This window comes from Onychomys torridus, chromosome 6 (assembly GCF_903995425.1).
Source record: "Onychomys torridus chromosome 6, mOncTor1.1, whole genome shotgun sequence".
NCBI classification, from domain to species: domain Eukaryota; kingdom Metazoa; phylum Chordata; class Mammalia; order Rodentia; family Cricetidae; genus Onychomys; species Onychomys torridus.
This window is the reverse complement of record NC_050448.1, coordinates 71,465,742-71,489,512: the sequence shown is the minus strand read 5'-3', so window position 1 is coordinate 71,489,512 and position 23,771 is coordinate 71,465,742. Positions and strand designations below refer to the sequence as shown.

The 23,771-nt window shown below is 49.9% G+C and overlaps 1 protein-coding gene across 3 annotated transcripts; it reads right to left on the bottom strand.

Annotated features, from left to right (window-relative positions):
- Window positions 1–613: 613 nt before the first annotated feature.
- On the bottom strand, window positions 614–21,656 carry Ankrd35 (ankyrin repeat domain 35). Of its 3 annotated transcripts, XM_036191220.1 has the most exons (15): window positions 21,587–21,601; window positions 21,341–21,456; window positions 14,998–15,128; window positions 13,994–14,082; window positions 13,535–13,599; window positions 12,405–12,462; window positions 12,195–12,265; window positions 11,820–11,926; window positions 10,960–11,144; window positions 10,257–10,294; window positions 8,122–10,104; window positions 2,386–2,475; window positions 2,108–2,173; window positions 1,353–1,457; window positions 614–823 (listed from the first exon to the last, which is right to left on the bottom strand). In XM_036191220.1, exons 2-14 carry the CDS (start codon window positions 21,377–21,379, stop codon window positions 1,398–1,400), a joined length of 2,982 nt encoding a protein of 993 aa, XP_036047113.1. In that variant the 5' UTR covers window positions 21,380–21,456; window positions 21,587–21,601; the 3' UTR covers window positions 614–823; window positions 1,353–1,397. The 3 variants fall into 3 exon arrangements, with proteins under 3 accessions (XP_036047113.1, XP_036047114.1, XP_036047112.1); XM_036191221.1 differs by having other exon boundaries at window positions 14,994–15,128; window positions 21,341–21,656; XM_036191219.1 differs by having other exon boundaries at window positions 21,341–21,656.
- Window positions 21,657–23,771: the final 2,115 nt, after the last annotated feature.

Below are 23,771 nucleotides of genomic sequence, written 5' to 3'. Positions count from 1 at the left end.
AGGCAGAGGCAGGTGGATCTCTGTGAGTTGGAGGCCAGCCTGGTCTACAGAGAGAGTTCCAGGACAGTCAGAGCTACAGAGAAACCCTGTCTTAAAAAAAAAAAAAAAAAAAAAAAAAGAAGTCAGGTGTAGGGAGTGGGGAGGAGCCAGCAGGTAGAGCGTAAGAATCCCTAGTGGGGTAAATCTACTGTGACGGGGCCATGCTGGGTGCAAACCATAGCAGACCCATCTGCCCACCACAGGAGTGGGCCCCAATGTACACTATGGACATCTGTGACAGTGGTGTATCAACATAGTTTAGTCAGCTACAAATTTACCATTCTAGCAAGGGACTTTGCTAAAGGAGGAGAAAGGATGTAGTGTTCTTTGTTGGTTGGTTGGTTTGTTTTTAGACAGAGTGGCAACTGTAGCCCAGGCGGGCCTTGGGCTCACTTGTGTAGCCAAGGCTGTCTCTGAACTTCTGCACTGCCCATCCCTACCACCCAAGCACTGAAATTAAGGCGTGCACCAACCACACCCAGCTTATTTTTTAAGTTGTTTGATCAAGATTTGTTTCCCACTCCACCTTTTTTTTTTTTTTTTTTTTTTGTATAAAAACCACAATGACACCCAGGACCATCCATCTTTCTGCTTTATTCTCCATGGAGCTGGTTTACATCCATAATTCTGTTCTGTGCTGATTCCAGAATCCAGGTTTTCAGGTCTGGGGTCCATGTGTCCAGTGAAGCCCGACCCATACCACCCCTAGTGGGCAATCGCACCCACCCACCTGCCCCACCATGGCTTGACAGAGCCTCTGTGAACCAGGCAGTGCCCTTACGCCCTGCAAGAAGAAATTCAAGGAGGAAATGCACTCAACTCATACCCTTATGCTCCTCCTACCCACACCGACATGCTAAAGGGGATCCTGGTCTTTCCGGCTGGGAAGAGGCCGCCCAAGGAGGGGTGGGGAGGAGACTGGGAGATAGTTGCTTTTGAATGAAGAGTGGGGGCGTGAAAGAGAGCCTGGGCTCTGTGGAGTCCCGCCCTAGGGAATACACTGTCCACCACCCATCATCCTTCACTGGCATCTCCTTACCCCAGACTTTGGGAAAACATTCTAGCTATCCTTTCTGTCTGTTCCACCCAGTCATCCCCGGTACTCTCCTGCCACCTGCTCGCAAAGTCCTGACTCCCCCTAAGGACTCTCAAGCTTTGTCTCCTCAGTTGACTTCACTGCAAATGCTCTATGCCCTACAGGACTCCCCAGAGTAAGCCACCAGAGTGGCAGACCACCCCAATCCCCTCCACCACATCCTTCCCCACCCCCAGTCCTTTCTCCCAGCCCTCATTATCCTCCATCCACAACTCACAAAAAGGAAAGGCCATTATCTCTGAGGGTACTCAGTGAGTCTGCCTCACTCCTGCATGCTGAGGATTCTTAGCAGGATATTGTACACATCTTGTTCCATGTAGCCCTGGAGGTGGCAGGAAAGACATAAAAGATGACAAAGAGCAGGTGAGGGAGCATTTCTGTAGTGTAGCGGGACAACAATCGATACCTTTTCTAATTACATCATCCTTAGCAAATTCTGCTTGTCTGGTGTGCTGGTTTTGGTTTGCAGCTCTTGGGACTGAGTGAGGCTTCCTGTCTACAAGGCAGGTGCTCTGTGAATGAGCTACAGCCCCACGCCTCACTTGTAACTTCAAATATTTAACTTTCCCATGGCTATTTTCCCATCTTCACAAGGAAGAGAATGGCATCTACTGCTCAGGATTGCTGTACGGGCCGCACTAGGAACAGGAGCAAGCACCTGGTATAGAATTGTAATTCCACTCCCTGTAGTCATCATCTCCAAAAAAAGAGCAAGCCTCACTTACTCTGCCATGACTGGGGCAGAGTCACCTCAGAGGAAACGGAGAAGGGCACGGGGACAGGGAGAAGCCCGCAGTGGATTAGGAAAGGAAAGGAGAAGCTAACGCTTCCCTGCCACCTTCACACATCACCTCTGTTCATCTACTGAATGAGATCCAGAGACCTGCCGCTGGGTCCAGTGGTCTGTCTGGGAACGAGGAGGGACACCCTCCACTCTGCACCCCTGCTTCCTCCCAGACTCCACCAACTCACCCGAGCAGCATTCAGCAGATGGTTCCTGTAGGTGGAGATGGTCTCCTCATGGCTCTTCTGGCAATCCTGAGAGGGAGCACCATGGGAAGTCACATGCCTAGCCTTCTCACACTCACCATGCATAAAGAAAGGATAAAGTGAAGCTTCACAAGGCTGACTCCACTGGCCCATCACTGGTCTAGCCTGGACCACTGCCTGGCTAGTCTTCTGAAACTCCCCACTTTCACTTCCCACCCTCTTCTCTATCACCATCCTTTGCGCTGCAGGCCAACACGTACCTGCAGCTGGAGGGCGAGGTGGGCATTCTCCCGCCGGACCTCCAGGACTTCTTCAGAAAGCTGCTCCAGCTTCTTTAACAACTCCTTGATCTAAAGCCGAAAGGAAAGAAAGGGACCCAAGTTATTTTCCCCAGATGACCCAGGAAAAAACTATTATCCACATTTTATGGGTAGAAGCCTGAGTCATAAGTTTTCCCTTTTTTTTTTTTTTTTTTTGTTTTTTTGTTTTGGTTTGTTTTGGTTTGTTTTTGGTTTTTTTGGTTTTTCGAGACAGGGTTTCTCTGTGTAGCTTTGTGCCTTTCCTGGACTAGCTCTGTAGACCAGGCTGGCCTCGAACTCACAGAGATCCACCTCTGCCTCCCAAGTGCTGGGATTACAGGCGTGCACCACCACCGCCCGGCCTCATAAGTTTTCAAAACCATGCTGTTGTTTGTTTCTTACTCCTTTGGGGGGACCGTCACCCAGCTCCCAAATAAATCACACATGAAGACTTATTCTTACTTATGTATGCCCAGCCTCAGCTTGTCTTATTTCTTTAACTTTAAATTATGTTGCAGGCCACAGAAATATGAATCAGGAATTCAGCTGACTATAGCAAAAGCTAATACCTGGAAGAAGCAGGGTTCTTCCAGAGGAAAAAGCCAGGAGTCTTGATGATATTAGCTTTTAAATATAAATTGCCCAGTTCCTGCAATGATTTTCTTGTGCTCTATGATAGCTTTCTCAATTAATTCTTCTTCTAAGAACTTCTTCAGTGTATTTTATCTGAGTTACTGCTGTGGGATGTTCTGTATGTTAAATGTGTTGCTCTGATTGGTTAATACATAAAACACTGATTCCAAGCAGGAAGGATAGGTGGGACAAAGAGAGAGAATTCTGAGAAGTGGAAGGCTGAGGCAGGGAGACGATGCCAGCTGCAGTGATGAGAAGCAACATGTTAAGATACCGGTAAGCCACGAGCTACGTGGCAACTTATAGATTAATAGAAATGGGTTAATTTAAGATATAAGAACTAGATAACAAGAAGCCTGCCACAGCCATACAGATTGTAAACAATATAAGTCTCTGTGTGTTTACTTGGTTGGGTCTGAGCAGCTGCAGGACTGGCAGGTGAGAGAGATTTGTCTTGACAGTGGGCCAGGCAGGAAAACTGTAGCTACAAATGGCACCCAATGTGGAGCTTGAAGCCACAACCCTGGGATTAAGAGTCCCATGCTCTACTGACTGAGCTAGCCGGGCTTCTTGTTATCTAGTTCTTCTATCTTCTATCTACATCAAGTTACCTCAAACATCCAAAAACAAATGGCAGACCAAAATAGAATTCCAGACCACCTGCTGGTCTCCTGAATTAAGGTAAATATCAATACAGAGACACTGCCTAGGCTAGGTAGACATTAGGTACATAGCTTTGCTTCTTGTGCAAATTAAACTCAGGCCCTCCTTTCTCTCACAGCTTAAGTGGCACCTCTAGACTTCCCATCCAGCAGCTTACTTAGAAAATAAGGGCTTTTTTCATCTCAGGTGCCTCAAGCTGTGAGGCAGCTTTCCTAGCTCCCAGCAGACTTTCCCCGCCCAAGCAGAAAGCGGCAGGGCCAGAGTATTGCTGATTGTAGGTGTGGAGACGGTCACGGGAAGAGGAGAGGAAGGATCAAGGATGGAGAGAGGAAAGAAGATGAAGACGAAGATGAGGACGAGATGGAGAGAACTCGACAGGAGGAGAAGGGACAGAGAGGAGCTGAGGATGAGAACAGAACTAAAGCTGAGTCGATAGCATTTTGTCTTAGAAGAATGAAGGGACTGGACTAAAGACCTCTGTGTGCTCGGGTTCATTCCCACAGATTATTTCTCACCGTTGGTAGCGTCTCTTCTGGAAACCTTGGGAAAAGACTATTACAGGCTGGACCCTAATAGCCTTTGTTAGAATTAGCCCAGTCTACCTTTTGCCTCTGGGCTTTTCCCATTCTTGTACTTCCATAAATCTTACTCCACGCCTTGCTGGGCTGGTCCCTGATGTCCTCCTCTTCTCTGGCTCCTTCTAGATCTCCCTTTCCAGATTTCTCCCTCTGTATATTCTCTCTGCCTGCCAGCCCCGCCTATCCTTTCTCCTGTCTTGCTATTGGCCGTTCAGTTCTTTATTAGACCATCAGGTGTTTTAGACAGGCACAGTAACACAGCTTCACAGAGTTAAACAAATGCAACATCAACAAAAGTAACACACCTTAAAATAATATTCTACTACACCATGTAGCTATACCAGTATGGTGGTGTATACCTTCTATCCCAGCAGCTGGAAGACAGAGGCAGGCAGAGCTCTGTGGGTTTGAGGCCACTTTGTCCACATAGTGAGTTCCAGGACAGCCAGAGCTATGCAGTGAGACTGTCTCAAAACAAAACAAAAAAACAAAACCATACAGCTAATAAATAATGGTTTAAACCAATATCTCTTTGGCTCTATAGTTATGATCTTTTGTTATAGACAGGGCCTCACTGTGTAGGCCTGAACGGCCTGGACCTCACTACATAGACCAGGCTGGCCTCAAACTCACAAAGATCCTTCTGCCTCTGCCTCCAGAGTACTGAGATTAAAGGTGTACGCCACCACAACCAGCTATAGCAACTTTTTACTGAGTACTTAACATGTACTCAAAATTATCCTGAGTATTTTATTTTTTATGTGTATGAGGGTGTGTTTGTTTTGTTTGTTTGTTGTGTGTATGTGTGTGTAGAGGGGGGTTCTGTTTTTTTTTAGACTAGATTTCTCTGTGTAGCCCTGGCTGTCCTGGAACTCAATCTGTAGACCAGGCTGGCCTCAAACTTACAGAGATCCCCCTGCCTCTCCCTGCAGAGTGCTGGGATTCAAAGGCTCCAACCACCACACCTGGCGTGTGTGAGTGTTTTGCCTGCATGTATATAAGTGTACCACTTGTGTAGCTGGTGTCTGTGCACACCAGAAGAGGACTTCAGATCCTCTACAATTGGAGTCAGAGGTAGTTGTGAGTCACCATGTGGGTGCTGGGAACTGAACTAGGGTCCTTTGCAAGGGCAGCCAGTGTTTTTAACTGTTGAGTGGTTTCTCTGGGTCCAATAAAGCAATTCATTTTCTTTCTCTCTCTCTTTCGTTCTTTCCAGTGGTGCTGGGGGAATGCTAGGCAAATGCTCTGACACTAAGCCATATCCTCAAAAATTTTTTCCCCAGGGACAGTTTCTCTGTGCAGCCCTGGCTGTCCTAGAACTTGATCTATAGACCAGGCTGGCCTTGAACTCACAGAGATTTGCCTGCTTCTGCCTCTGGTGTGCTGGGATTAAAGACATGTGCCACCATGCCTGGCTTCTGTATCAGCAAACTTCTATTCTAAGTATCTATAATAATTTATTTAAACAGGGCTTCATAAAAATCAAACTGGTCTCAAATATAAGGAATAACCTTGACCACCTGATTCTCCTACATCAACCTCTTTTAAAATTTTTTTTTACTTAATTTTTATGTGTATGGGTGTTTTGCCTGCATGTATGTCTGTGTACCCTGTGCATGCCTGGTGTCCTCAGAGACCCTGGAATTGAAGTTACAGATGGGTGGGTGCTGGGAATTAAACTTGAGTCCTCTGGAAGAGTAACCAGAGCTCTTTACCACTGAGCCATCTCTCTAGCCCTTTGAATTTTAATACGGATTTTTTTTTTTTAGTTAATTATTTATGTGTGTGTCTACATATGGGTGGGTCCAAGAAGTGCAATGCTCAAAGAGCCCAGAAGAAGTCTTTGGATCTCCTGAGGCTGCAGTTAGAGGAGACTGAGCTGCCCAAGGGTTCTGAGAACCCAACTCAGGTCCTCTGCAAGGTCAGTAAAAGTTCTTAACTGGGGGTTGGGGATTTAGCTCAGTGGTAGAGCGCTTGCCTAGCAAGCACAAGGCCCTGGGTTCGATCCTCAGCTCAAAAAAAAAAAAAAAAAGTTCTTAACTGCTGAGTCATTTCTCCATCTCTATGCCTGCACCTCAGTATGTGGTGTAGGGGAGCCAACCTAGAGCCTCATACATGCTAAGCAAGCATTCTACCGAGTAAACTACATTCCCACACCCCAAAATAAATTTAATATCTAATAAAATCTTTACAACCACCACCACATTAGTTGTTTAATTTTTATTTTTTGTGTATGAGTGTTTTGCCTGCACACATGTCTGTACACTATGTGTGTGTTTGGTGCCTGTGGAGACCAGAAAAGGGCACTCAATCCCCTTGGACTGGAATTACAGACAGCTGTGAGCTACCACATGGGTTCTGGGAACCCAAGGCCTCTGGAAGAGGACCCATTGTTCTTAACCATTGACCCATCTCTCCAGCCCAATAAATTAACCTTACTGAAGAGAAAACTGGGTTTTGAAAAGGCTAAGATGTGATGACACAAGCCTTTAACACCAGTACTCCCTCAGAAACAGGCTGACCTCTATGAGTTAAAGGCTAGCCTGGTGTACTTCTCCAAGCCAGCCAACATTACATAATGAGACCCTGTCCCAAAATAAAACAAAACAAAAAGTTGTCCAAAATCAGTCAGTTATTAAGGTTTATGTGTTGTTTTGTTATCAATTCTGGGAACGGAGCCTAAGACTTGGCAAGACTTCTGCCACTGAGCTATATCCCTCAACCCAAGTTGTCAACCCCCACCGTGTGTGTGTGTGTGTGTGTGTGTGTGTGTGTGTGTGTGTGTGTGTGTGTTGCTAATATTACAGGCATGTGCTACCACACTTGGCTCCCAGTGTAAATCTTGAAATTCAAATTCAGAGAGTCTCCCTCCAGAGACCATAACTACCCTAACTACTCACCCACTAGACCAAATTTTATTTAACCATTTATTGACTGACATTTTGCCATTTATTGTCAAAATGCCTCCTTTAACTCCCTTCCATGATGATGCCTATTTTGGGCAGCATTTCTTCCCTCTATGCATTGTACACTAGGTAAATGCTGTTTATATTCTTCCGTGGTTCTAAATTCGAACTTCTGTACAAGTTCTAACAAGAAATCCAAATTCATTCATTTACAACTACTAAATCCACTTGTAAATTGATGGAATGAATATGTCTCATTTCCCAATAGCACTAAGAAAATAGTGGCTTTCAAACTCTGTTGTGGCTTGGTTTTGCTTGGCGTCCTGAGTCAGGGTCTCATGAGCCCAGGGTGGCTTGGAACCAGCTCTGTAGCTGAAGACGAGCCTGAACCTACTCCCTGAGTGCCTGCCAGAAGAGTTCTTCAAACTGTTTAGTTGTTGATTTGTTTGTTTTGCTTTGGGGTCTTTTTGGCCAATAGAGATCGTTTGAGGGACCCATTCTGAGTGGAGCAGGAGGAAAGAGCAGCTACAATTAACCCATCAGTCTCTGAGTCAGTGCAGAACCTCAGGAAAACCACAGAACACATTACACCACTAGGCTGGACTAAGGCAGGATTAAGATAAAATGTTAATTGGCCGTGGGTTCCCTGGTGTAGCCCTAGGGGCATACACGGCTTCTGAACACTTTTAGTACCTACACCTCTTGTTCTACGTTGCTTATTTTTTTTTATCTCTTTCTTCTATCTGTATGCCACCTGAGCTCCAATCTCAACCCCAAACTTCTCTCGCCCTAGGCGAGCAAAGAGCGGTCCTTGCAGGCGCCAGGCACTCTGTTTAGTATTCATCTGACCTTGGGTTTGCAACCCCGCAAACACACGCCACTCCCGGCCAGGCTCTCTAGGCTACCTCGCAGCTCACCTTGGCCTCCTTGTCCCGGCAAGCCCCGATGAGGTGGTCTGCCTTCTCTTTCAGCAGCTCGGCGGTTTTCTCGAACTGCTCCGAGCGCCCACGCATCTCGCCCGCCTGGCGCTCCTGCTCGGCGGCCCGAGCCGCTAGGTCCTCGCTGCGGCGACGCTCCTCCGCCGCGGCGTCCCGCAGCCGAGTCATTTCCCGGCAGGCTGTGTTGTACTTCTCCAGCACAACTTTGAGCTCCTGGCCCCAAGCCTGCGCCTGGGCCACCAGCGAGCCTCGCGTTTTCTCGTGCTGCCGCAGGCTGGCTGCTTCCCGGGCCCTCAGCTCGGCCACTTCCTCTGTGGCCTGGTAGAGCAACTGCTTCAGCTTGCAGATCTCCTGACTCTTCCCGCTCATCGTGGCTTGCACCGCCCGCAGCTCTTCCTCCAGCTTCCCCAGATCTTGCTCCAGGGCGGCCACTTGGGGGGATGCGGTAGCCTTCAGGGAGGCCTCTGGCTCCCCATAGTGGGACAAGGATCCTCTCAGCCGCTGGTTTTCCTCCTCCAACCGAGCCAGCGTCTGCTGGGTCTCCAGGTGCCTATCCACCAGGGTGCTGATGCAGGTCTGCAGCTCCTCCAGGGGTTCTGCAGCTGTACTCCGTGCACTCCCCTTGCCCACGAGGTCCGGGGGCAGGCAGTTCCACAGTCCTTGGAGGCTGCTGCTCTGGGAAGCCAGTCGCCTGCGCAGCTTCTCCGTAGCCTCCTTCTCCATGGCCAGTTCCTCTGTCAACAACCCGACGCTCCTCCGCAACTGCTGTAGCTGGTCCTGCGCCTCCGGCTTGGGCACAAACTCCCGATGAAGTCTCTGGGTCAAGGACTGCAGTTCCCCTTGCAAGCGTTGCCTCTCGCGCCCCAGCTCCCCCAGTTCCTCCATCAAGTTGCTGTTGCTCAGTCTCAGCGCCGACACCTCTTTCTCCAGGTGCCCTTTGGCCTGTCCTCCTCCTGAGGCCTGTTCTCCTCCAGGGGCGCCAAGGGGTTCTCCTCTGGCTCCAGGAGCCTTCTTTTCTTCGTGCTCTTTAGTGCATCCTGGGACTGCTTTGGGGGCTCCCTCTCTGGTCCCCTGCGCAAGGCCCTCGGGTTTCACCTGCAGTCCCGCTTTCGCTCGATCCAACCTCACCAGCACCCTCTCCAGCCTGGCTTCCATCTTCTCCCAGGCAGCGGCTGCAGCCTCAGCCCTGGGAGTCCCCAGGGCTCCCTCCAGAACTGGTCTTGACAAAGCCCCTCTGGCAGCATCCTTTTCTCGCCACACCGCAGCCAGCTCTTCCCTTAGCTGGAGGAGGAGTTGGTTCACGGCTGCTATGCCCGCCGGTTCTCCCACTGGGCCCGCTTGTTCAATCCCTGGAGCCAGGGACCTCTCCTTCCGGCCAGCACACACCTGGTCTTTGTTATCGAAGCCAAGGTTCTGTCCCCCACTGGTGTTGAGTCGCTGTCCTGTGGCTTTCTCGATGGCCTCAGGCCTTGTGCTCTGGGGCGGCCCCTGTTCTGGTTGGGTCTTTCTATGGACTTCGTACTGGATCTCTGCTGGGGCTAACTCTTCAGCTCCCCTGGGAGCTACTGTTGGATTTACTGTGGCCGCGGCTATCTGCTGCTTCTTTAGCTCTTGGATTCGCTCAGCCAGCAGATTCAGGGGACAACCCTGCTCCATACCATCTCCTCCAGGCCGGAGACCGGGGCCCTGTCTTCCGGCAGCCCCCGGGTCTTGCAATAGGAGACACCCCAGTTCTTGCACTTGCTCTCGAATCTGGTTCTCCAGGCCTACGAAGGCTGCCGCTTGAGCCTTACACTCCTCCGTCTTCCGCACCAGCTCCTGCTCCAACTGACTCACTTTCCTCTGCTCCTCTTCATACTTCCGCTTCCATTCTGAGCCCCGCTCTTCCTCCTCCTCTTCCTCGGGCTCTCCTCTCCATGAGTCCCTAGGTGGAGATCCCACCTGAGGCTCAGGGGGAGAAGCCTGTGTGGGGAGGAAACCAGTGGTGTGAGGCTGTGAACCAGTCCAGTCCCTGCTAGGGCCTTGCTTTTGTGAATGTCCTGATGCCCACACGGACTACTGGAACAGCTTGGGAGTAGGTCAGAAACAAAAAGGGGAAACACTTAGGCTCATACCTGAGAAGCATGATCTGGGTGTTGAACCAGTCCGTGACCTATGAGAGAAGACACGGAACAAATGAGAATTCAGCTCTCACCCAGTTTCCAGATTTGCTAGAGAAAAGTGGCCGCTCGTTATGATAATCCTCACACAAGTCTTCCTGGTGACACTCTTGTCCCCCGAATCCCTAACTGTCCAGCAACTTCAATTTCCTATCCCAGAGGTGGAGTGTTCCTTTATTTTGTACACACATTTCTTTTATTGATCATTGTGCTGGTACCGTGAAGGCACTGGGACATCAATCAATGGTGGGCAAAACCAGAAATCTCATGGATGACAATAATGGCAGTAACCATTTAATCTCAGCACTCGGGAGGCAGAGGCAGACAGATCTCTGAGTTCGAGGCCAACCTGGGCTACAGAGTGAGTTCGAGGACAGCCAGGAATACACAGAGAAACCCTGTCTCAGAAAGAAAAAAAAAAAAAAGCAGCAAAAAATTAATTAAATAAATAAATCACAACAATAGCCAGAGTTGCACTCAATGAGCAAAGGCTTTGCTGGGGAATCTTGTGATGTAGCAGCACTAAATTAGTAAACCCTGGACTAAGGTGGCAGGCCATTTTTCAGACAGACTGCCTCCATGGGCAGTGGGGTACTGAGAAGCATCTTCAATTCCTTGGCTATTGAAGAGAATCTTGAAGGCACAGAAGGACTTTTACCGCCTCTCCGCCGCCGGTTCAGGGCCTGCTGTAGCAGTGTCCACAGCTCCTTGTCTTGTGTGTGCAATGCATAATGCAGAGCATTGTGCCCCAAGCTGTCCACTGCTCCTGCATCTGCTCCGTGGCTCAGGAGCAGCTCGGCCACCTCAGCGCTGCCTTTCTCACAGGCCAGGATCAAGGCTGATCTGTGGGTGGAGACAAATCTGGAACACCAGCTTTCCCTCATAGTCTCAGAAACTCCACACAGGGTAAGTAAGCCCTCACTCAGTGGAGTCAGAACAGCACACCAACACCAGCCGTGATGAAGCATTAGGCCAGAGCATGGCTTTTCCAATGTCAGTCCTTGGAGCTGCAAGCAGCATCAGAGAGCAGGACCCCTGGGAGGGCTCCATTTTTGTCTGCTTTTTAGGATGCTAAAGTTCTACACGAGGGCATACACACATACACACACACACACCACCACCACCACCACCACCACCAGCAGCAGCAGCAGCAGGATATATGCTCTTGGTCCTCCTGCCTCAACCTTCTGAGCACTGGACTACAAGTCTACACCAACACTCTTCTTCTTCTGCATAAACCGGAAAGAAAAGGACCCCACTGTTTAGGAAATAACTTGAAAACTAATCAATTAAAGCCATGATCCCAGAGGCTGCCTTTCTACTTCTGGAATCATCTGTGCCAGCATGGCTAGCCAGTCAGTGCCCCAGGCAAAGCTTTTTTTTGAGCCATTCGTGGAAAGGAAGGAGACCCCAGGAACAGAGACTAGCCTGTTCTTTCCAGTGCATGCACTGTGCCCGCGGGCTCCTTTCTAGATTGGTAAAGAACTGGAGATTGGGGTGGAAGACAGGCCGCCTCACTTGTCATCCTTGTCTGTGACATTAACTCGGGCACCTCTCTGCAGCAGTTGTGAGCAGATAGCCGCATGACCGCCCAGCGATGCAATCATCAGGGGTGTGCGTCCATCCTGCAGAGATTATGGGAAAGAGAGAGGCCATGAGGAGTCAGGGAGAACTTAGTGATTCAACCTTACACCAACTCCCCCCTCTCCCCGACCCCTGCCGAGACAAACTCGGGTCCTGGGACTAAACAGTCTTGGGCAAAGAGTCAGGAGCTCCCAAATGAGGAGGAGAAGAGGAGAAATGGAGGAGGGATCCCAGAATCCGGCCAGTCAAACTCCTGGCTTCCCGCTTGGTGAGAGACACTCACTGCCTACTGGCCTGTCTGATACTCACGTTGTCCAGCACGTCCAGGAAGGCTTCGTGGTCACACAGCAGGAGGACACTTGAGGCACAGCCAGAGGAGGCTGGAAGGATTGAAAGATGGCTGGTTAAGGAGAGGATTGAAGAATACCTACTTGGGCTATAACCCAGCAGCTCCCAACACGGCAGTGGCTGTCTGTTTCTCAGCCTTCTTCCCAGGAGGCCCCAGGCACACGCACGCACCTGCCCAGTGTAAGGGACTGCGGTTTTCTGCATCCACAGCGTCTTCATTAGCACCGTGCTGTAAATAGCCACAAAGAGAAGCAGCAGTGGAGCTTGGTATTAGCATCCTCATCCCAGATTGAGTTGCCAGTTTCCATGGTAATATGAAAAGGAATGAGAGGACCATGGCTGTGAGGGGAAGCCAACTGCCATGCAAGCTCAGTCCACTCCCTGCAGATCATGGGCAGCCCGGAAATTCAGACCTACTTCCTAACTAAGGCCAAAGGAAAAGACAGGTGGTCTGTAAATAAGCACATGAAAGGAAATGACAGCTGAGCTGACGGGGGTTTGGGGACCACTGTGTGAAATTTGGAAAAGATGACGAGCAATAAAAGTAAAACAGTCAAGCTGGGCGGCGGTGACGCACACCTTTAATCCTGGCACTAGGGAGGCAGAGGCAGGCGGATCTCTGTGAGTTCAAGGCCAGCCTGGGCTACAGAGTGAGTTCCAGGACAGGCTCCAAAGCTACAAGAGAAACCCTGTCTTGAAAAAACAAAGAAACAAACAAAAAATATAGACCAGTCAGTGTGTGTCTCATTTGCATGTGTATATTTTTCTTTGTGCTACCTGGTCATGGCTCTCCTCCACATTTTAATTAATTTATTAATTAATTTTACTTGGGGAAGGGGTGCGGATATGCGTGTGGAGGTCAGAGGACAGCTCGCAGGAGTCTCTCCTTCCACCGCGTGGGTTCTGGGGCTCAGACTGGGCCGGGAGACTTGGCAGCGAGTTCTTTTAACTGCTGAGCCCTCTCACTAGCCCCTCCCCCAAAGACGTTGTGTATCTGAACACTCCTGCTTTTCTTCTACCTGCCCATACACATAGCAGTTAAGTCTCTGCAGCGGCTCTGCCATTGGCAGAGTTCAATAGTCCTTGGGTACCCTGCTTTCTGACCTGCCCCCAAAGACAGCCTGAAGCATGGTACATGTAGAGTAGACGTCACACAAATGTTTGTGAATATACTGATGAGTGACCAGCAGCCATGTTACTGGGAATGAGACAGCTGACTACTGTTAGTTACTACAAGACAAAGCAGGGGCACGCAGCATCTATTTCTTGCCTGCACAGGGATATCAGAGGACTGTGTTTACCTGCAGCAAGACCTTAACACACTGTGGCTGGCAGGAGATGGTGGCCAAGTGCAGGGCGGTGCTTCCTGGAAAGAGAGAGAAAGAGAGAGGGTGGGTGGGTGGCCCCATGAATGTCTGTGACTCATTGGGAGGGAAGGCAGGAGACGCACAGATAATCAGAGGGAGATTAGAAGAAGCAGCTCTGGGCCACATCGGGCCAGAAATTCCTGTTCCCCAAGCAGCTGGGACCTTCAGTGGAGGCGAGAGTAAGGGGGAGGTGTGCCTAGCTTACAGGGTGGGGAACCCCAGGAGAGACGCTGGCCAAATTCACTGAGCACAGAGGCAAAGGCCCACAGCTGGGACCTTCATCAGAGCCCAGCCCTGGCCCCTTGGCAGCCACAGAGACAGTCTCTCACAGCAGCTCAATGGGCTGCGGTGGCGGTGGCGGTGGCGGTGGCGGTGGCGGCGTGGCTGACTCACCATCCTCATTCCTGCTGTTGATGTCAGCCCCGTTTGCAAGCAGTATTGTCAGACACTCGGTCAGGCCTTTGGAGGCTGCCAGATGAAACCTGCCAATGTCAATGCCAAGACAGAAAAGGATGAAAGACCGGGGGAACAAAACAGGGAGGCGCTTATTCTTTTTAAATCATGTTTAATATTCTAAATTATTCTGATCAATTGGTTTTTGTTTGTTTTGAGATAAAGTCTCACTACATAGGCCTGGCTGGCCTTGAATGCTTGATCCTCCTGACTTGCCCTCCCAAATTCTGGGATTATAAGCAGGTACCAGCACAGCTAACGAAGGGGGCTTTAATAAGCCCTGCTTCCTCTGCTCCATAGCCCGAAGCAGAGCGGGAAGCTCTCCCAGGCTGTCTTGCTAAGAAAGAAGCCTGCCTCCAGGACCTACGGTCCCCAAGTCAGAGGGTGCTACTGGAAAAGCTGGCAGAGCCACAAATCCCAGGGGGTGGCAGATTGTTGCTGGGATGTTCGGGAGGTGGGGGGGGGGGTGGTGACCACGACACATGACCACCTGCCTCTCCCAGCACAGAACCCTCAGAGAGCTGGAAGTGACATAGAAAGAGGAGCCAGAACTGAGCAGGAGGCTGGCCGGGGTACAGCCATCCTCCCAATCACCCCATCGCGCCCCAGGACTCCCCTGACTTACTCCTTCATCCCTAACTTCCCCAGCACACACCCGCCTACTTTTGCGATGAGGAAACTTTATTCAGCAGTTAGTTCTCTGTTGGTTTAATGAGCTTTACATCCTCTTCAAGTCACTGTGGCTTGTGGGGCGGTTGGCACTGGGGACAGTGTCCTCCTCTCTCATGTGTTCTGTGCTTGACAGGCGGCAAAGGCTTGCCCATCTGCCCGCCAGTTCAAACAATGAAAGGGCTCGGAAGTGGTAGGCCTGCCCTGATCATGCTGAGGTTTGAAGTTTTCAAAAAGAACTACACGCCAGGGCGGGGTCAAGAAGACTTACTTACGGGGACTGGCCATTTGAGTCTAGCTTGGTGGGTCGCGCTGACTTCCTAGAGGCCAAGGCAGCCACGCGTCCCACATCCCCCCGCTGCACGGCCTCCAGCAGCTTCTGATCGCGACGGTTCCATTTCTCCACCTAGTCAGGAGTTACAGATCGTGTGAATGTTGACGCCAATGGTATGGGGAAAGAAAGGCGAGATTAGATGCCCCGCAAGAGGAAGGGAGCCTCCCGGAGGCTCCCCCTGCTCATGGTCTCTAGGCCCAGAGCAGCAGATCTTTCTTAAGTGAGCCAGTAAAATCCTGACCACTCCATATGTCACCAAGAGTTATCGACAGCAACTGTCCACCACAAAGCTAAAGGTGCCCAGGGGACCACTGAATTAAAACTTATGAAGCTTGGTGGGTTGGCTCATACTTATTATATAATACACCCCAGGAGGTAGAGGCAGGAAGATCAGGAGTTCAAGCCCAGGCTCAACCGTGTGTGTGTGTGTGTGTGTGTGTGTGTGTGTGTGTGTGTGTGTGTGTGTTTGTGTACACACACATGCACCAGGCATGATGGTATACGCCAGTAATCTCAACACTTGGGAGTTTGAGGCCAACCAAGACTCTCTCAATAAACAACATCAAAAATACTATTACTTTTATTATTTTGAAATTCTTTTGTTTTGTGCAGGTGGCGATGGTGGCGCACGCCTTTAATCCCAGCACTTGGGAGGCAGAGGCAGGTGGATCTCTGTGAGTTCGAGGCCAGCCTGGTCTACAGAGTGAGCTCCAGGACAGCCAGAGCTACACAGAGAAGCCCTGTCTCAAAAAAAAAAAAAAAAAAAAAATTGTTTTGTTTTATTGAAACAGAGTCAAGCTAGCCCAGGCTAGCTCAGAGTCTCTATGTAGCCCGACTAGCCTCAAACTCAAAACCCTCTTGCTTCAGCCTCTTGAATGCTGGAATGTCAGGAGTTCTCCACCACACATAGCTTCAAAGTGATTAATAATAGCAAATGTCTAGCATTTTTAGGCTTTATTTATTTATTTATTTATTTATTTATGAAACAGAGTCTATGTAGCTTTGGCTAGCCTAGAACTCACTATGTGGCCCAGGCTGGCCTTGAACTCACAGAGATCCACCTGCTCTGTCTCCTGGTGCTAGGATTAAACCACCATACCCAGCAAGACTCTTTGTAATCATCACCATGACTACTGTTGTTAGACGCTCAGCCTGAGGGCGATCCTAGAAAACCCCTTCCTTGGTACTCCCTAGGTCCTTCTAGAACAAATTGAACCAACCTGACCTCTCCTGATTGGTTCACAACACCTCTCTATACCACTCCCTACCCCATTCTGCTTTTTGTCTTTAGTGGTTTGCAAAGCACATCAAGGTCCCTAGCTTCAGGTCACAGGCAACTAAACACCTCTAGCTATTGAGGTCGGGCCCCACATTGGAGGCACAGTGGGTGGGGGTCAATTATTGAGTTTCTGCTTTCCTATACCATAACTGGCTATGCCTCTCTCCCATTAGTCTCTTAGCCCTTCACTGCTAACAACCAGCAAAGGCAAGCCAGTTTCTAGCTGTGCTTGGGGAGGCAGCAAGAAGAAGAGTCAGAGATTCCTCCTTCTCCTCCCCGGGCAGGGAGCAGCTGTCCCAGACAGCAGCCACGCCTCAGCATACATTGCCTCAGCATACATTGTTCCATCCTTCCAGCTCAGGTTTTGAGGGTGGAGGAGTAATTAAAAATAATTGAAGCATTACCGGGCACAAAGGAGAGAGCTGTATGAAAACACCTAGGCTGTAAGTACAGAAGAGCCCGCTTTGGTCCAGAGAGGGGAACACGAAGGAGGAACGCGAAGACCATTGGTATGGAGGAAAAGTCCTCGAGATGGGCATTTTGTCTTCGGGACTGAGTCTGGTTCAGCAATGTTCTCAGCTATGTGACCTAGAGGAAGCCATTAAACACTCCAACCTGGTTCCTTGCACATAAAACACAGGCAATAATAACCACCTCACCACAACGCATTAAACAAGTTAATGTAGACAGAACCACATAAATGTATGGCATCTTCACAACAAAACAGGAAGTAGTGAGAAATCGGGGGGTGGCCCATTGCGTTTTATGAGGTATGATCTCAACAAGAAAGAGGTTATAGGAAAGGGTGAAAAAAAAAAAATAGAGTCTGTGGAAGCCCAGTAATTCATTTTCAAGTACTGTTTATATAGCCAGGACAAATTGTTAATCACCAACACAGGAAAGATTTAAAGGTCCAAGCCATAAAATTGCCTGGGATTCTGAGGTAACACTCCTGTAAAACACTCGTTAACTTCTCCTAGTCCTTCCAATTAGCCTCAAATAGCCCTGAAAAATAGTTAGGAATGATTAGCTTATGTCTTTCTAGAGAAAAAGGTGGAAGTACACATATGTTAAACATCTGTCCAGGATCACATGAAAGAATAACAGCGTTGCCTTTAGAAATTGCTCGGGCCTCTTGCATTCAGATCTAACTCCCACATCAGACCACACTGTTACAGAGCTATGGGAAAAGGATTAGTTATTTCCAGGTAAAGTTTGAGAACACCTCCAGGGCAGAGCTGCTTGATCTCGGACATCACTCCCTGCATGGGAGAGTCTCCAAACAGGTTTATTCTCAAATGGCAAAGCAAGCAAAATCACTCCTCCACATCCTAACAGGTAGGTCCTGACATGCAAGGGCATGCTTTTCAGTGCCCCTTGGGAACCAGGTCACCTGATAGAAATCAGCTGGAACGATGCCTCCACCGTACACCACTGCCACCAGCCGACCTTCACCTCAAGTTCTCCGTTCGGAAACTAAACTCTCTTCCCTCTTCCTACAGCATTCTTGTCCTCCTTATTCATCCTTGACCAGCCTCGCACTCCCCCTGCCTCGGGAGTGCTGGGATCTCAAGTGTGGCTCGCCATGCCCGGCTTGTCTCTGTGAGTGTCAGGCAGGTACAAACAGCCCCAAAACTCATTTTCCTAATGATGTGAGAGCACACAGCTTTGTGTGTGTCACGTAGCGGACACACAATAAACAGCAGTTCCAGTCATCATCCCTCTTGGACTTGCTTGGGAACATTTTGGATGTTTCAGAGCTTATAATTCTCCAGCTGAGCAAGTGGAAGGCTCTTGCTTATACCAGTCAACGAATTAGCCAAGCTAGGTAGGTAGTAAAGTGTGTTTTAGCAATGTGGCTGTATCTTTCCAGCTAGGTCCTTCCACCTCTGCCTGGTTTACCTCCTATGGTCTCATGATACCAAGATGAGTTTAGAGCAGGTAGACGGTCTTCATGAGGAAACCACAGAAGAGTGCTTCCTTCCAAAGTCCAAGACTCAGTCCATGGCTCACCTCAACATCTTGGAAGGAGACACAGCCTCAGGGGATAATCACCCAATTAACCAGTAGACTCCCTATCAAGGACAGCCTTTGTTATTTCTACAGCTGAGATTAGGGAACTCCCGGAGAAGTAATCTTACCTTCTCCTATCTTGAACTCCCAGGCTTCCTATCTAGATTGCAAGATACCAACAGGTAGGGCAGGAGCCAGTGGCTTCTGCTGAAGATTAGGTGGATGGAAATGGAAAGGTGCCTTAGGGATGAGGGCCCGATACACATCTGAAATGCAATAGAAATCCTCTATGCTGAGCTGAAGCCATAGGTTGAACGCTATTTACGGCCCATCTCTTCTTGGTCTATGTCCTGCCCAGGCAGAGTAAACTCAGGTTTATGCCACCCTTGAAGACATCATCGACTTTGAATCAAATAACCCGAGACTAGGGGTTGGAGATTTAGCTCAGTGGGAGAGTGCTTGCCTAGCAAGAGCAAGGCCCTGGGTTCGGTCCTCAGCTCTGGGGGGAAAAAATAACCTGAGACTAGAGGAGCTGGTTTTGTTGTTTTCCTTGACAGTAGGTGATGTATATTAGATTTTGTTGATTTACATTTTTTTTAGACAGATCTCATGTATCCCAGACTGTCCCCAAATTCCATCTGTAACAGAGGATGCCCTTGAAGTTCTGATCTTCTGCCTGAGTGCTGGGATTACAGGAATGTGCCACTGTGCCCAGTTTACAATGGAGCTGAGGACTGACCAGGGCTCCTCGCATCCCTAGGCAAGCACTCTCTCAACTGAGCTACATCTCCAGCCTGATGCAGATTAACAGTTAAAGGGTCACAGATCACTCAGTCCTTGTCTCCAACGAAGGGTCCTCATGCAAGGACTTGAATGGGGTTAAAGAGAGATGATCTGCTGGCATAACTGAGAAGTCAGGTTTCTGAATGTCCTGGAAATCTGTCGCCTGTCTGCAAATAGGTTTAGTGTGGTAAGTGAAGGACATTATCTGGGGGCTTATTATGGGGGACTTTCTTGAGGAAATAACTCTTTTTTTTTTTTTTTTTTTTGTGGAGCTGAGGATTGAACCCAGGGCCTTGCACTTGCCAGCGCTCTACCACTGAGCTAAATCCCCAACCCCGAGGAAATAACTTATAGCTGAAGCCAACCTATTTTAAAGTCTTTGGCAAGCTTGATCTGAGAGGGAAAAAGTTTTCATCCTAAGTATGTAGCTCTGAGTGTGCCCTTGTGTCCCACACTCTTAATATGCTAAGATCTGTGACACTAAGAGTCTATTTAAATGAGTAGACATTCCTCGTGGTCAAACATGTGAAGAACTGGGGTCATAAAGGAAAGAGGGAAGGTTCTAGATCCCAAGATGTAGCCCACTGCTCATTCCAGTGTCTAGGAAAGGATGCACTGCCCAAGGATGAGAGAGTCAGAAAGAGCCTACCGCCACATCACCTTGAACTGGCTTGATTTCAGAAGCTAGACAGGGTCGGGCCTGGGTAGGAGACTCAAAAAAGAATGACATAGTCCCCGTACCAAGGAGACAGCAGACGCCATAAATCTGAAAAGGAAGAATCCTGGGGTCTTTCCATATTTAGGGAAAAGTAGACGTGGATTTAAAAAAATCACTGGAAGTTAAGACAGAATCCAGGTAGCCACAGTTTCTGTTGCCTGGTTGGTCAGTGTGTGGAAACTGTGTAGAAGCAAATGTAAATGGGACAGGGACAGGCCTCAACAGTTCCTGCTCTTGCTTCACAGCTTTCTGCCAGGTTTCTGTGGCCTGCCTGTGCACAGTGAGATAACCGAACACTTCTCATGTTTGCTCATGAGTGACAAGGCAGCTAAGCAATATCAGTACCAAGTAACCCACATCCCCATCTCCACAAGAGATGCCATCCCTTCCCGGGGGTCACTCCAGAAAAGCTCCTTAGGGAAGGCAGGCTGCACCCTCCCCGAGCCACTGTCTTCTGAAATCATTGCTTTGCTCTCGAGTGGGGGGCACGGAGAAGAGAGAAACCTCTGCCAGCATCTCTGTCTTCTTACCCCTCACCATCACATCTCCCTAACGGAGTCAAAGAAAAGGGACACAAACCCTGAACCAAAGCAGTAGTTAGAGAGAGAGCCAGGCAGGGAGACGTGACAGGTCCCAAGAACCAGTCTGAGCACCAGACACTGCAGTGATCGATTCTGCAGGCAACTCACCCAGCCTCTTGGGGCTCAGCCAGGTGGCTGCATGTCCTCCCACAGTGCCTGCCCACTTAGCAGATTTGCAAGATTAAGCCACAGTGAGCACAGTGAGCAGGCAAGAGGTCCAGGCAAAAGGTAGCAGGAGTAATATTGAGGGGAAAGGTGGCCGGAAATCAAAGAGAAAACAGAGGCTCCATGTTGGATGGCCAGTTGGCAAGAGGTTTGAAGTGGTGCTTGGAAGAATGGGAGAGGGAGTATCTTGGAGTGGAACAGAGGGCAAGAGTGGAGGAGGCTGTGATGAGGGGCCGGGAGAAGGCGCTAGGCTGAGAGTACCTTGGGGGCAGAAAAAGCAAACAGCAAAAATGGAGCCCTGTGGGAGAGGAAGTTGTGGGGCGAAGGCAGGGATGGAAAATGAAGCTGCAGGGCAGGAATTAGGGGTGGACGTAAGAATGGAAGTAAAATCTAGGGGTGGGGGTAGGGCAGATGTCTGAGGCGGGTTGGAACTGGGAGCCAGAGCTGAAGTAGACAGCAGGGTTATGGGAAGAGGACGGCCTTCAGAAAGCGTACCAGAAACTGGAAGTCATCAATGTTGGGAGGACAGGGAGCCAAGCGGAAAGGCCTTGGGAAGGAAAAGGTTAGGAGGGTCGAGGGACAGGTTCTGGACATAAGTTCAGTTAGCAGAGCTGGCGGCCGCAGCAGCGCACTGAAGACTGGTGCAGGCTTACTGCGATCATCCATGGAGATGGGACTCAGGACTTCTGTCAACACAGGACTTTGATCCCAGCCCCAGCCCTTCTCCCACACATTTGGCACCTACCGCCACTTGTGAACTGGAGCAGGAGAAGATGCGCTTCATGGCCGGGGCTAGGGCCACGGGGGGACGGGGACGCGCAGAGAGCCGGGCCACAGGTTCTCAAACCCACTCGGCTGCGGCTGTCGGAGAGACAGCTGTCAAAAAGCAGAGTGGGTCCCGCCCTAGGCCCCGCCCCAGATCCCACCCTGCTCAATCAGAGACGTGAACCCAAAGGCTGGGCTTAAAACCCCGCCCCTGGCCCTGCCCTACCCCGCCCCTGCAGAGGCCAAAAGCCCGCAGTCTTCGGCGGCCACCGGGGCTGGGCCCCGAGCCCCGCCCTCGGCCCGAGCCCCGCCCCCGGCCCAAGCCCGCCCCGCCCCGAGCCCCGCCCGAGCCCCGCCCTCCGCCCGAGTCCCGCCCCAGCCCCGCCCCGAGCCCCGCCCTCCGGCCCGAGTCCCGCCCCCCGCACCTACGGACTCGGTCTGAGAAGGGTGCTCGCAGCCTGGCCCGGGCGCCTGCCAGGCCCTACCTTCCAGCCTTTCTGCGTGGAGCTCCGCCCCAAATTCCGCCCCACCCCGCTCTTCCGGCGCCCAGCCCGCCCCAGGACCTCCTCAGCTTCGGTGTCACCAACCTGTCCCTTTACCTGGGATGGGGCCTTTAGCTGTGACCTGTGCTTCATCCCCCTCCTCCCCGACGAAAACCCAAGTCCTGAAGATTGCTAAAGGAGAAGACTTGGGAAGCCGGAGGCGCCTGGAACGCTAAGCAGACTTGAGCACCAATGTGTGATGTGCGGCCCACTGAGACCCGAGGAAGAAAACCCGAGACAGGATCGGGCTGAGGGTTGAGCGCAGCTCTTAGAAAGGAGCAAGGGGACTTTTTTTTTTTTTTTTTAAACTGTATGTTTGCCCATCCAAACAAGCAAAAAACACTCCCTTTCACATGACTGTCCTTTGGATTCAGTTCTTTGTCATTCTTGTTTGACCGGTGTTGGTTACAGCCAGCCGGGCTGGTCTTCCCTCCCCTCCCTTCTTCTCCCCTTAACCCCAGCAAGCCCACCCAAATACGCGTGGAATTCTATGGAATAGAGCCCGGAGTTTTACATTAATTCATTTATCAGGGGGAGGGGGTGTGAGTGTACTACAGGCACACTCCTGGAGAGGTCAGAGGAAAACCTGCTCTCTCCGGCCACCATGTGGGTCCAGGAATTGATTCAGGCCGTGAGGCTTGGCAGCAGGTAATCCCTCTAAGATATTCCAAGCCCGATGTTCTGAACATGGTTTACAAGGCTCTTCTGAAACAGAAGCCTGAAGGCTTGGTGGTGCATGCCTTTCATCCCAGCACTCCGGAAACAGAAGCAAGCGGATCTGGATCTCTGTGAGTTCGAGGCCAGCCTACTGCTACTGAGTGAGTTCTAGGACAGCCAGGGCTACACAAAGAAACGGTGTCTCAAAAACAAAACAAACGGACTGTTGTAGCAGACCATATAAATCTCTTTGCAGCTGGTGTATTCTCATTGTTTTTGTTTTTGTTGTTGCCCTGTATTTCCCCTTAAAACCCTGACAACCTGACCATCAGAGAGTGCATCTTGGTGTGTGACTTACCAGCAGTTCTTTTTTTTAAATGTATTTCTTTTTATTTGCATTGGTGTTTTGCCTACATGTATATCTGTGTGAGGTTGTCAGATCTTGGAATTACAGACACTTATGAGCTACCATGTGGGTGCTGGGAATTGAACCTGGGTCCTCTAGAAGACTGACTCTCTAGCCTCTTCCTGGCAGTGCTTACTGTCTCCCATACAGCCACCACCTACCTGCTGTGTGTTTACATCTTTGGTTTTCCTATCGGGTTCTCTGGTGGCAGCAGTTATGGGTTGTTTTGTTGTTGTTTTGTGTTTTGTGGGTTTTTTTGTTTGTTTGGTTTGGTTTTTCGAGACAGGTTTTCTCTGTGTAGCTTGGTGCCTTTCCTGGATCTCTCTCTGTAGACCAGGCTGGCCTTGAACTCACAAAGATCTGCCTGCCTCTGCTTCCCGAGTGCTGGGATTAAAGGCGTGTGCCACTACTGCCTGGCCAGTTATGGTTTTTATTAGTCCCCTCACTTGGCACATTTTAGGTCTTTAATGTCTGTTAAGTGAATGAATGAATGAATGAGCAAAGAAGCAACAAGACAGGAACAGTCTAGTGCAGATGAAGAGACCTTTCTTTCTTTCTTTTAAAGATTGATTTATTTATTATCTACACAGTATTCTGCCTGCATGTATCCCTACAGGCCAGAAGAGGGCACCAGTTCTCACTACAGATGGTTGTGAGCCACCATGTGGTTGCTGGGAATTGAACTCAGGACCTTTGGAAGAGCAGTCGATGCTCTTAACCTCTGAGCCATCCCCCCAGCCTTGAGAGAGCATTGTTTCTACAGTTGCTTCTACACTGGTTTTGCTTTGGGAGACTAATGGGCTTTC

Bases quoted from the DNA above. Each gene is read 5' to 3' on its own strand.
- Ankrd35 (XM_036191219.1), bottom strand. From the start codon at position 21,379: ATGAAGCGCATCTTCTCCTGCTCCAGTTCACAAGTGGCG. The intron at 11,145-11,819 runs GTGAGGCGGCCT...CTCCACCCACAG, and splicing joins GTCACAGACAAGGATGACAA to ATCAGCCTTGATCCTGGCCT. The intron at 2,476-8,121 runs GTGAGCTGCGAG...TTTCGGCTTTAG, and splicing joins GCCGGGACAAGGAGGCCAAG to ATCAAGGAGTTGTTAAAGAA.